The sequence below is a fragment of the Pseudochaenichthys georgianus genome, chromosome 23 (assembly GCF_902827115.2).
Source record: "Pseudochaenichthys georgianus chromosome 23, fPseGeo1.2, whole genome shotgun sequence".
Classification (NCBI taxonomy): domain Eukaryota; kingdom Metazoa; phylum Chordata; class Actinopteri; order Perciformes; family Channichthyidae; genus Pseudochaenichthys; species Pseudochaenichthys georgianus.
In genome coordinates, this window is record NC_047525.1 from 25,362,361 (window position 1) to 25,374,788 (window position 12,428).

The 12,428-nt window shown below is 43.1% G+C and overlaps 1 protein-coding gene across 1 annotated transcript in view; it reads right to left on the reverse strand.

Annotated features, from left to right (window-relative positions):
* net1 (neuroepithelial cell transforming 1) overlaps nucleotides 1-10,927 on the reverse strand; it is a 66,937-nt gene extending 56,010 nt beyond the window's left edge. Inside the window, exon 1 of the mRNA XM_034074753.1 lies at nucleotides 10,905-10,927. Coding sequence (XP_033930644.1) covers nucleotides 10,905-10,912 — 8 coding nt within the window. The 5' untranslated portion in view covers nucleotides 10,913-10,927. The remainder of the gene's footprint in view (nucleotides 1-10,904) is intronic.
* Nucleotides 10,928-12,428: the final 1,501 nt, after the last annotated feature.

A 12,428-nucleotide genomic window follows, 5' to 3' on the forward strand; every position in this document is an offset into this window, starting at 1 on the left:
ATGTAAAGCCGTTTGATAGCTAACTAGATAACATGCGTATCTAAGACATACGTTGTGTTACTGGTTATATTGTGTTTTATGTGCATTGAGTGAATACATTACCAGTCTGCAGCTCTGTGCTTTGGTAGGGACGGATGGATAGATGGGTCGTGTTGTCATGACAACAGTGTGAGTGACTCAGGCTGATATCAGAGTTTAGAGGAAGCTGCTTTTAGACAGTGATTAAGTGTGTGTGTGTGTGTGTGTGTGTGTGGTGTGTGTGTGTGTGTGTGTGTGTGTGTGTGTGTGTGTGTGTGTGTGTGTGTGTGTGTGTGTGTGTGTGTGTGTGTGTGTGGTAGACACATCACCCACTTACAGTAAAACATGGTATTATTAAGTCATTTTTGTTGCCAATAACAGCACTTACTCATCCATCCTGCCTGTTATCAGAACACACACACACACACACACACACACACACACACACACACACACACACACACACACACACACACACACACACACACACACACACACACACACACACACACACACACACACACACACACACACACAGGGTTAGTCAGCAAAGCTGTAACCGCAAGCCGAATTGTAAATCTTCCACTTCCCCTCGCTCCCTCCTTGGCTCTGGGCCACGACGGCTTCCCAAAAGGAGCAGTGTGTTACAGTAAGGGCCGCTTTTCCTGGAAACACTCATCTGTCTGCATTTGGCCACGATGACTCTCTTCATCTGAAGCCAGATATCCCTTCTTACATCTGATGGTCCTCCAGGCACTCCAGTGTTTTGTTATGAAGTGTTGGCGCATTGATTGTCAGTGAAAGATTCTCTCATCAAGGTCTGCTGGCAAGAGTGTAAACAGTCTGTGTGCAGGCGAAGACTCGCTTTCATAATCAGCTGGCAGCAGTCCAGCGTTCAATATATGGAGATCTGCACGGAGCCTCTGAGCTGAGAATGTGTTCATATCTGTATTCACCGAGGACAGAACAGCTGGTTTGGTGAAAAGCCCGACGCTGAATTTCAATTAACCAATTTTCCAAATCAGCCAGGTCTGGTAAACAAGTTTTCAGTCAGCTGTCATACACATTGAAAACAGCTGAGACTATCTTCTTATGTGGCATCTAAAAGGTCCTGCTGATGTTCAGGTGTATATCAGTATGTAGTGTCTCTACCTTAAAGAGTCCTCTCCTGCTGATGTTCAGGTGCATATCAGTATGTAGTGTCTCTACCTTAAAGAGTCCTCTCCTGCTGATGTTCAGGTGTATATCAGTATGTAGTGTCTCTACCTTAAAGAGTCCTCTCCTGCTGATGTTCAGGTGTATATCAGTATGTGGTGTCTCTACTTTAAAGAGTCCTCTCCTGCTGATGTTCAGGTGCATATCAGTATGTAGTGTCTCTACTTTAAAGAGTCCTCTCCTGCTGATGTTCAGGTGTATATCAGTATGTAGTGTTTCTACTTTAAAGAGTCCTCTCCTGCTGATGTTCAGGTGTATATCAGTATGTAGTGTCTCTACTTTAAAGAGTCCTCTCCTGCTGATGTCCAGGTGTATATCAGTATGTAGTGTCTCTACTTTAAAGAGTCCTCTCCTGCTGATGTTCAGGTGTATATCAGTATGTAGTGTCTCTACTTTAAAGAGTCCTCTCCTGCTGATGTTCAGGTGTATATCAGTATGTAGTGTCTCTACTTTAAAGAGTCCTCTCCTGCTGATGTTCAGGTGTATATCAGTATGTAGTGTCTCTACTTTAAAGAGTCCTCTCCTGCTGATGTTCAGGTGTATATCAGTATCTCGTGTCTCTACTTTAAGAGTCCTCTCCTGCTGATGTTCAGGTGTATATCAGTATGTGGTGTCTCTACTTTAAAGAGTCCTCTCCTGCTGATGTTCAGGTGCATATCAGTATGTAGTGTCTCTACTTTAAAGAGTCCTCTCCTGCTGATGTTCAGGTGTATATCAGTATGTAGTGTCTCTACCTTAAAGAGTCCTCTCCTGCTGATGTTCAGGTGTATATCAGTATGTGGTGTCTCTACTTTAAAGAGTCCTCTCCTGCTGATGTTCAGGTGTATATCAGTATGTGGTGTCTCTACTTTAAAGAGTCCTCTCCTGCTGATGTTCAGGTGTATATCAGTATGTAGTGTCTCTACTTTAAAGAGTCCTCTCCTGCTGATGTTCAGGTGCATATCAGTATGTAGTGTCTCTACTTTAAAGAGTCCTCTCCTGCTGATGTTCAGGTGCATATCAGTATGTAGTGTCTCTACTTTAAAGAGTCCTCTCCTGCTGATGTTCAGGTGTATATCAGTATGTGGTGTCTCTACTTTAAAGAGTCCTCTCCTGCTGATGTTCAGGTGTATATCAGTATGTAGTGTTTCTACTTTAAAGAGTCCTCTCCTGCTGATGTTCAGGTGTATATCAGTATGTAGTGTCTCTACTTTAAAGAGTCCTCTCCTGCTGATGTTCAGGTGTATATCAGTATGTAGTGTCTCTACTTTAAAGAGTCCTCTCCTGCTGATGTTCAGGTGTATATCAGTATGTGGTGTCTCTACTTTAAAGAGTCCTCTCCTGCTGATGTTCAGGTGTATATCAGTATGTAGTGTCTCTACTTTAAAGAGTCCTCTCCTGCTGATGTTCAGGTGTATAATCAGTATGTAGTGTCTCTACTTTAAAGAGTCCTCTCCTGCTGATGTTCAGGTGTATATCAGTATGTAGTGTTTTCTACTTTAAAGAGTCCTCTCCTGCTGATGTTCAGGTGTATATCAGTATGTAGTGTCTCTACTTTAAAGAGCCTCTCCTGCTGATGTCCAGGTGTATATCAGTATGTAGTGTCTCTACTTTAAAGAGTCCTCTCCTGCTGATGTTCAGGTGTATATCAGTATGTAGTGTCTCTACTTTAAAGAGTCCTCTCCTGCTGATGTTCAGGTGTATATCAGTATGTAGTGTCTCTACTTTAAAGAGTCCTCTCCTGCTGATGTTCAGGTGTATATCAGTATGTAGTTGTCTCTACTTTAAAGAGTCCTCTCCTGCTGATGTTCAGGTGTATATCAGTATCTCGTGTCTCTACTTTAAAGAGTCCTCTCCTGCTGATGTTCAGGTGTATATCAGTATGTGGTGTCTCTACTTTAAAGAGTCCTCTTCCTGCTGATGTTCAGGTGCTATATCAGTATGTAGTGTCTCTACCTTAAGAGTCCTCTCCTGCTGATGTTCAGGTGTATATCAGTATGTGGTGTCTCTACCTTTAAAGAGTCCTCTCCTGCTGATGTTCAGGTGTATATCAGTATGTGGTGTCTCTACTTTAAAGAGTCCTCTCCTGCTGATGTTCAGGTGTGTATCAGTATGTAGGTGTCTCTACTTTAAAGAGTCCTCTCCTGCTGATGTTCAGGTGCATATCAGTATGTAGTGTCTCTACTTTAAAGAGTCCTCTCCTGCTGATGTTCAGGTGCATATCAGTATGTAGTGTCTCTACTTTAAAGAGTCCTCTCCTGCTGATGTTCAGGTGTATATCAGTATGTGGTGTCTCTACTTTAAAGAGTCCTCTCCTGCTGATGTTCAGGTGTATATCAGTATGTAGTGTTTCTACTTTAAAGAGTCCTCTCCTGCTGATGTTCAGGTGTATATCAGTATGTAGTGTCTCTACTTTAAAGAGTCCTCTCCTGCTGATGTCCAGGTGTATATCAGTATGTAGTGTCTCTACTTTAAAGAGTCCTCTCCTGCTGATGTTCAGGTGTATATCAGTATGTGGTGTCTCTACTTTAAAGAGTCCTCTCCTGCTGATGTTCAGGTGTATATCAGTATGTAGTGTCTCTACTTTAAAGAGTCCTCTCCTGCTGATGTTCAGGTGTATATCAGTATGTAGTGTCTCTACTTTAAAGAGTCCTCTCCTGCTGATGTTCAGGTGTATATCAGTATGTAGTGTTTCTACTTTAAAGAGTCCTCTCCTGCTGATGTTCAGGTGTATATCAGTATGTAGTGTCTCTACTTTAAAGAGCCTCTCCTGCTGATGTCCAGGTGTATATCAGTATGTAGTGTCTCTACTTTAAAGAGTCCTCTCCTGCTGATGTTCAGGTGTATATCAGTATGTAGTGTCTCTACTTTAAAGAGTCCTCTCCTGCTGATGTTCAGGTGTATATCAGTATGTAGTGTCTCTACTTTAAAGAGTCCTCTCCTGCTGATGTTCAGGTGTATATCAGTATGTAGTGTCTCTACTTTAAAGAGTCCTCTCCTGCTGATGTTCAGGTGTATATGAGTATGTAGTTTCTCTACTTTAAAGAGTCCTCTCCTGCTGATGTTCAGGTGTATATCAGTATGTAGTGTCTCTACTTTAAAGAGTCCTCTCCTGCTGATGTTCAGGTGTATATCAGTATGTAGTGTCTCTACTTTAAAGAGTCCTCTCCTGCTGATGTTCAGGTGTATATCAGTATGTGGTGTCTCTACTTTAAAGAGTCCTCTCCTGCTGATGTTCAGGTGTATATCAGTATGTAGTGTCTCTACTTTAAAGAGTCCTCTCCTGCTGATGTTCAGGTGTATATCAGTATGTAGTGTCTCTACTTTAAAGAGTCCTCTCCTGCTGATGTTCAGGTGTATATCAGTATGTAGTGTATCTACTTTAAAGAGTCCTCTCTTGCTGATGTTCAGGTTTATATCAGTATGTAGTGTCTCTACTTTAAAGAGTCCTCTCCTGCTGATGTTCAGGTGTATATCAGTATGTAGTGTCTCTACTTTAAAGAGTCCTCTCCTGCTGATGTTCAGGTGTATATCAGTATGTAGTGTTTCTACTTTAAAGAGTCCTCTCCTGCTGATGTTCAGGTGTATATCAGTATGTAGTGTTTCTACTTTAAAGAGTCCTCTCCTGCTGATGTTCAGGTGTATATCAGTATGTAGTGTCTCTACTTTAAAGAGTCCTCTCCTGCTGATGTCCAGGTGTATATCAGTATGTAGTGTCTCTACTTTAAAGAGTCCTCTCCTGCTGATGTCCAGGTGTATATCAGTATGTAGTGTCTCTACTTTAAAGAGTCCTCTCCTGCTGATGTTCAGGTGTATATCAGTATGTAGTGTCTCTACTTAAAGAGTCCTCTCCTGCTGATGTTCAGGTGTATATCAGTATGTAGTGTCTCTACTTTAAAGAGTCCTCTCCTGCTGATGTTCAGGTGTATATCAGTATGTAGTGTCTCTACTTTAAAGAGTCCTCTCCTGCTGATGTTCAGGTGTATATCAGTATGTAGTTTCTCTACTTTAAAGAGTCCTCTCCTGCTGATGTTCAGGTGTATATCAGTATGTAGTGTATCTACTTTAAAGAGTCCTCTCTTGCTGATGTTCAGGTTTATATCAGTATGTAGTGTCTCTACTTTAAAGAGTCCTCTCCTGCTGATGTTCAGGTTCATATCAGTATGTAGTGTCTCTACTTTAAAGAGTCCTCTCCTGCTGATGTTCAGGTTCATATCAGTATGTAGTGTCTCTACTTTAAAGAGTCCTCTCCTGCTGATGTTCAGGTTCATATCAGTATGTAGTGTCTCCATGCTTTAATGTTCAAAAAGCTCTTTATTTTTCTCATACTGCCTGTGCTGCAGCACCTCTTTTCACCCTCTGTCTGAAACCAGAGCCCAGTCTGCTCTGATTGGTTAGCTGGCCGGCTCTGTTGTGATTGGTCAACCTGCTTAGAGATGTCCCGCCCCTTAGCCTATCACGTACAATGTGTTGGAGCGCTAGCCAAACGGTGGATATATATTTTTTAAAAACCTCCCTTTGAGTCGCCCAAATAATTTATCGGGCCCTCTCCTAATTGGCTTTCTAACTTTGAAATGCATCAGCACCCTGCGGCATGAACACATGACACATCTTGTACTCACTCTGTAAGCCTCTTCGTTCCTTGGAAGTTTACCATCAAAGTGGAGCAGCTTACGTTCAGTAACTGTGAACCACTCCCATGAGTATCTTTGCCAACACACTTTGTCTTCTTACAATCGATGGATCACTCAATAACAACACGATACCCCGCGTGTGGATGTCCAAATCTGGGCAACCAATCAGGCCGCAAGGAGGGTTTTTATTCAAAGGCCCACACCTTCAGAGAAACACTCCCATGTGGGTATGCATGCGCTACACATTCATTAATAATTGACACACACACACACACACACACACACACACACACACACACACACACACACACACACACACACACACACACACACACACACACACACACACACACACACACACACACACACACACACACACACACAGGTTTTGGGACCAGCTGAGATCTCTCCAAAGTAAACCGAACAAAGAAATACCATGGAAAAGGGGAATATCAGTGTATTGTTAGAAATATAAAACCAAGACAAACACAAACAATAAATGGCACAATGGGGAGTTATTATTAGTAAGGGCAAACCACATTTTGAAAGGTATTACACGAGTATTTAATGGATGTTTTCAAGCTATTCATAAGACGTGAAAAGTAAGCATTATCAAGTTAAACTCCTACTTAGAAAGGCAGCTTGATATGGACGTTAAGCAATAAACTCTCAGCAGGACAAGCCGACTTTAAACAGAGAACGAATGACTCAAAATGGATGCCGTTTGTAAAATGTGGACCTAACATCCGATCATGTCCAAATGCAAAACTGTGGATGTTTTTCAAGCCATGGTTGTCGTCTCCTAGCTTCTTCGTAAGACCTTCCTGATGTGTCTCTATTATTCTGACCGTTGGACAGCCTCTCATAAAACATTCAGGATGTAACAAAAGTGATTGAGGTAGTAGCATAGCATATTTAGATTTTGATTACTTGTCATATTATTCATTTTGACACAGCCAATCTTTACGCAGCCGAAATGTATTTGAATTTCAATCAAATGAGGCTTTTATTTCAACGAGTTTGTCTCCTTTGTCCTCATTTCAAAGAGCCTTAAAACCAACATGACAGCGAGAAACTGTGAGAGACTTTAGTGGGTGTGATGCCAAACATACTGTGCATCCATCTTGTTTACTCAGTCTGATACATGTATGTCATGCACTGGGCTGTCAGTCCATCACTTGATCTCATTGTCTTGTGTTTCAGGAAGTGGCAGCCAAACGTCATGACTGTGTGTAAGTCAAACAAAGGAACTCCTTGTGTTGCACGGAAAGCCACGTCATGTTGAGACGCCTGAGTCTGAAGAGGTCTGGAGACAACAATGGCTATGGCTGCGATGACGGAGTGATGGCATCAAAGGGACGTCATTAAAACTATTCCTGGAAGCATAAGCTTTCGTTTAAAGAGGCCCTATTATGCTTTTTAGGCTTTCCCCCCTCCCATGTGTCAAACCTGAGGCCCGGGGGCCAAATCAGGGCCGTGGTGGATTTAATTTCGGCCCGCTGGATAATTTCTAATTTCTATTAGATCTGGCCCGCCGGTGACACCTTCACTCCATCCTGAGGGTCTCCTCCGCTCAGAGCCTGAGCCCAAACATTGATGACCTTGCACCCTGATGAGATGCCAAGTGTCTGAGCTAGCATCTCAGAGCAGCACACTGACTTCAATGGATGCTTCCTTCTGCACTTTCTCTCACGACAGCAGGGCATGTTTGGTTTCTCTCTGAGGGGAATAGTTTTGTTGAAGCTGTTGTCGGCCTGTGGGGAAATGTACTCATAAGAAGTGACTCTGGAGAAGCTGCAGATCGAGCCATGAGAAATGAATGCGATTATTTAATGTTGTTTTTATAGGCACTAATTGAAGCTTTGTTAGTTCCAGGTTTAATATGTGCAATAAGTTCATTTCAATACGTTCTGTAATAAACATTGAACCAGTCCGGCCCTCGACTAGTACCCATTTTTTATTTTGGCCCACCGTGTATTTGCGTTTGACCCCCCTGCTGTAAATGGTCTGCAAAGGCTAAAATCCCAAAGTTTCCTCCAGGGATAGTTTCTCCCGCCTCCATTGGACTCTTGTGTTTACTTCTGTAACACTGTGACATCACTATGTAACACTCACGCTTCTATTGGCTAGTGCTTCAACACATTGCACGTGATAAGGTGCGGGACATCTCTAAGCGGTTGAACAATCACAACAGAGCCGGACAGCTAACCAATCAGAGCAGACTGGGCTCTGGTTTCAGACAGAGGGTGAAAAGAGTATCCTCTTGAACTGAACAATTTAAAATATCTAAAAATGAATTCAACATGTGTGTACACTAGTAAAAAAAAAAGTTTGTATCGTATATATTGGCGTCCGATCCTAACTTAAACTCAACTGTTAAATTGTTTGGATTAGTTGACCTTTGCCTGACCTTTTCATAGAGTTGTGTACCTATCATGGCTAATATACTCTATATAATCAATCAACTACCCTATTATGTATTTAAACAATAACATAACTTACTGGCTTCACCTTCAGGTATGTATCAGTTTGTTCCAACACGTTTTGACTGTACAGCTTATCTGCTTTGTTCTTTCCTTTGTTCAGCATGGGTGGAGAAAACAGATAATGCAGGTTGGATGGCCCTGCCTTTCCCATGGATCATAAACCAGTGTGTGCACTATGACCGGCGCCCTACCTCACAGTAAGCGAGGAGCACATTTCTTATCATCTAAACACAGCTTTATTCGACTATTAGTCTCCATTAATTTCAATGGAGATATTATTTGAATCTCTTCTCGCAAATTGATACCGTTTAGTTCAACTCGCTTCAGTTTGACTGCATTTAAATCGACACTAATCCAGCAAGTTAGGATGGGATGGACATCCATTTTTTAAGGAAGTATTGTTCTTTTGTATAATTATCAAATTAAGGGATTCTGACGTTGCTAGCCGCAGATAATGTTAGCAGCTACTCTCCAGCATGCTAATATATTTCATACAATCGTTCCGGTCTGACCCCATCTCATCATCATGTACACATTTTAATTAAAACCACCGCTATCTTTTCTTATATAGGTGTATGTAGATGTGTAAAATCATCCCTATTGTGTTCGACATATGACGAACAATGAACTTTATGCACCATTGCTTTGTTATCAGCTTTATTCTTACTTAAAACATATGACTGCTTAGATTTTAGTTTTTTTAATGTATCTTTTCACATTACATTACATGACTTGTTACACAGGGACACAACGACCTTGCTGGCTGCAGTGGGGTTTGAACCTGTGCCCCCCCCTGATCCGAACACCAACGCAGTGAGTAAACACACCCCGCCGTGACATAATACTCTCCGCCACGACTTCCAACACAAACAAAGTGCTGGGTGCGTGGCCTCTGCATGCTCCCCGCCCAGCAGGAAGTGAAGTTGGTAAGGCGTGCGTCCTAAAATCTGAGGGCAATCCTCCGACGTCTCTTATTGGTCAAGTGTCAGATGCTCTTGACACTTGGACAGGCAGAGCCGGTATGTGCAGAGGATTAGGGCTGGGCAATTGGACGAATGCATCAGTGATTGGCAGAGAGCTCAATCAACTGCCAGAGGGACATTCCCTTTGTTGAGTGTTTGGATAAAGCAAGGACAACATCAGTGTTTCGGTCCAAGTTTCAATCTGACACTAAGGAAATAAAGTCTCTGCCTGGAAATGATCGGCTTGGTTTCCCATGACTGATAGATAAACAGATACATGTAGAAACACACATAGGGTATAACTACCTTTGTTTTCTTATCATTGAAATGACATTGATGTGTGTGAAATATAAAAGGCAGCTCAACACAAGAAATACAGGAGAAGACAGAAGGGTTTTTCTTTCTCACGCAGCGTCCACACGGTGGCGTGCGTTGAAGCTTTCCGGTGGGCGTGTCTGAAACTCCACCAACAACCAATCACATGAAGCTCCCGCCCCGGACACACAAGCACGCGGTTTGATTGGCTAGAGCTCGTACTGGCATATGATTCGATTGTCTGACGCTTCCGCCGAAGCTTCAAAAGTTGAACATTGCTCAACTTTTGAAGCGAGCAACTCGAGCAAAGCGAAGCGACAGAACCACAATGCAGTTCGGCAAAACGTGATGTCACCCCGTTCAAAGTGAATGGGCAGAAGCTTCTGCCCTGTGGACGGGCCGTTACAATCAATGCACAGCCTCTCAACAGCTGCTCTACAACATTGAGAGCATGATTGACAGCTGAAAATGTCTCGCATTTCTTCCCCTCATTGCACGTATCTCGCTCACATTGCAATTATAGCTAACTTAAGATGCTATCAGGCGTTAGCAGGGTTATGTATGAAGCATTTCCTCAACTAAAGATGTCTCAGCCAATCACACTCAGCCATGGTGCAAACTAGTTGATCCTCTACTCTCAGGACTTCTCAGTTTCCACCCTGTTGCACAATAACTTCCACCAAACTGATCCCAAACCAGCTCGCAGACATCTGAACATACGATACATAAAAAACATCGATAGGTTGAAGTGAAGTCAAGCTGTCATTGTTGAACAAAAAAAGAAGCGTCTTTTCTAGAAAGAGTTTTTTTGAATACCGTGAAGTAATAAAACTCCTAAAGCTCTGACTGTCCTCTAAACACACACACACACACACACACACACACACACACACACACACACACACACACACACACACACACACACACACACACACACACACACACACACACACACACACACACACACACACACACACACACACACACACACACACACACACTCACCGACACCGACACCCACACACACACACACACACACATTCTCACCCACACACACCGACACCCACACACACACACACACACACACACACACACACACACACACACACACACACACACACACACACACACACACACACACACACACACACACACACACACACACACACACACACACACACACACACACACACACACACACACACACACACACACCTAGAAACAAACCAAACCTCAACAGAATCATAACTGCATTACATAAAGCCATACAAAAGAGTTATTTCCATGATACTCACTGTGTCATGTGCCGTGGTGTGTGTCAGAGAGTGTGTGTGTCTGTCTGCTCGTCCTCTCCCAGTAATCCATTATGACAAACATTTCTCACAAACCCTTCCTCTTCTTCAGAACGTACCCACAGTGACGGCCTCTGTTTCTTCAGAACAACGTGTGTGTTCCCCTCCTCTCAGGTGGTGGCTTCTCTGCCTCTCGCTGTGTCCTGACAGTGACATAGTTACACACTGCTTCTCTCTTCCTGTGTGTGTGTGTGTGTGTGTTTCCTACAAAACATAGTGGGTGTGTCTTTCAAGGCAGAACAGCATGTGAATAAGGAGCCGGAAGCACACACCCACCTGTGAGCGGACTGTGGATCATGCATTCAGAATGTGTGACTGTACACTGAATGTGTGTGTGTGGTATTCGGGGTGTGTGTGTGTTTTTCTTTATAATAATAATACATTTGATTTACATAGCACACTTTAAAGACAACGTCATCTCAAGGTGCTTCACAAAGCTATAAGGAAAAAAAATAAAATAAAAATATATCTAAATTGGATAAAATATGGCAATATAAAAAAATAAAATAAAAGGTTAAGAGCATAACATGTTTAAAAATAAATAAATAAATGAAGTAAAGGACAGGCAGTAAAATGCGGTGTGGAACAGGTGGGTCTTGAGGCATTTCCTAAAAGCTGAGAGTGATGCCGAGGTCCGTATGTTCCTGATTCCACAGACCCAGGGAGGAGAAAGCACGGTTTCCCATGGTGACCAGACAGCCAGGAGATTGGAGCTGTCTGACCTGAGTGTGCGTGAGGGTATGGGAACGTCTTCTGGTTAGCAGTTCCTGTGGGTAGGTGGGGCCGGTGTGGTTGATGGCGTTGAAGACCATTATGAGGACTTGTTGTGTGTTACAGGGAGCCAGTGGAGTGGGTGAAGGATGGGGGTGATGTGCTCTGATTTGCGTGTTTTTGTGAGTATCCGGGCGGCACAGTTTTGTACATATTGTAGTCTCGGAGTGGTTTTTGCTGGAATGCCTGCAAGCAGAGAATTGCAGTAATCAATGCGGGACGTGATGAAGGCATGGACCAGTTTTTCTGCATCCGGTTTGGTGAGGGAGTGTCGCATTTTGGAGATGTTCCTCAGGTGGTAGTATGTACCGTCTTTATGTGTGCTTGGAATGAGAGGGATGAGTCCAGTTTCACACCGAGGCTCGTTACAAGTGGGGAGAGGGGAATGGAGTGGCCATTGATGCTGATATGAGGGATACCAGTTGTTTGTGTTTGATGTGGTGTTCAAATCAGAATGGCCTCTGATTTGCTGCTATTCAGTTGGAGGGAGTTGTTGCTCATCCAGTGGTGCATGTGTTCCAGGCATCTTGAGACATTTGAAAGGGCCAGATGTTTATCCGGGGCAGTTTTGAAATAAATCTGTGTGTCATCGGCATATGTGTGGAAGCTGATGTTATGGCTCCTCAGTATTTGTCCCAGGGGCAACATTTAAAAAAGCAGTGGCCCGAGGACTGACCCTTGGGGTACACCAGAGGT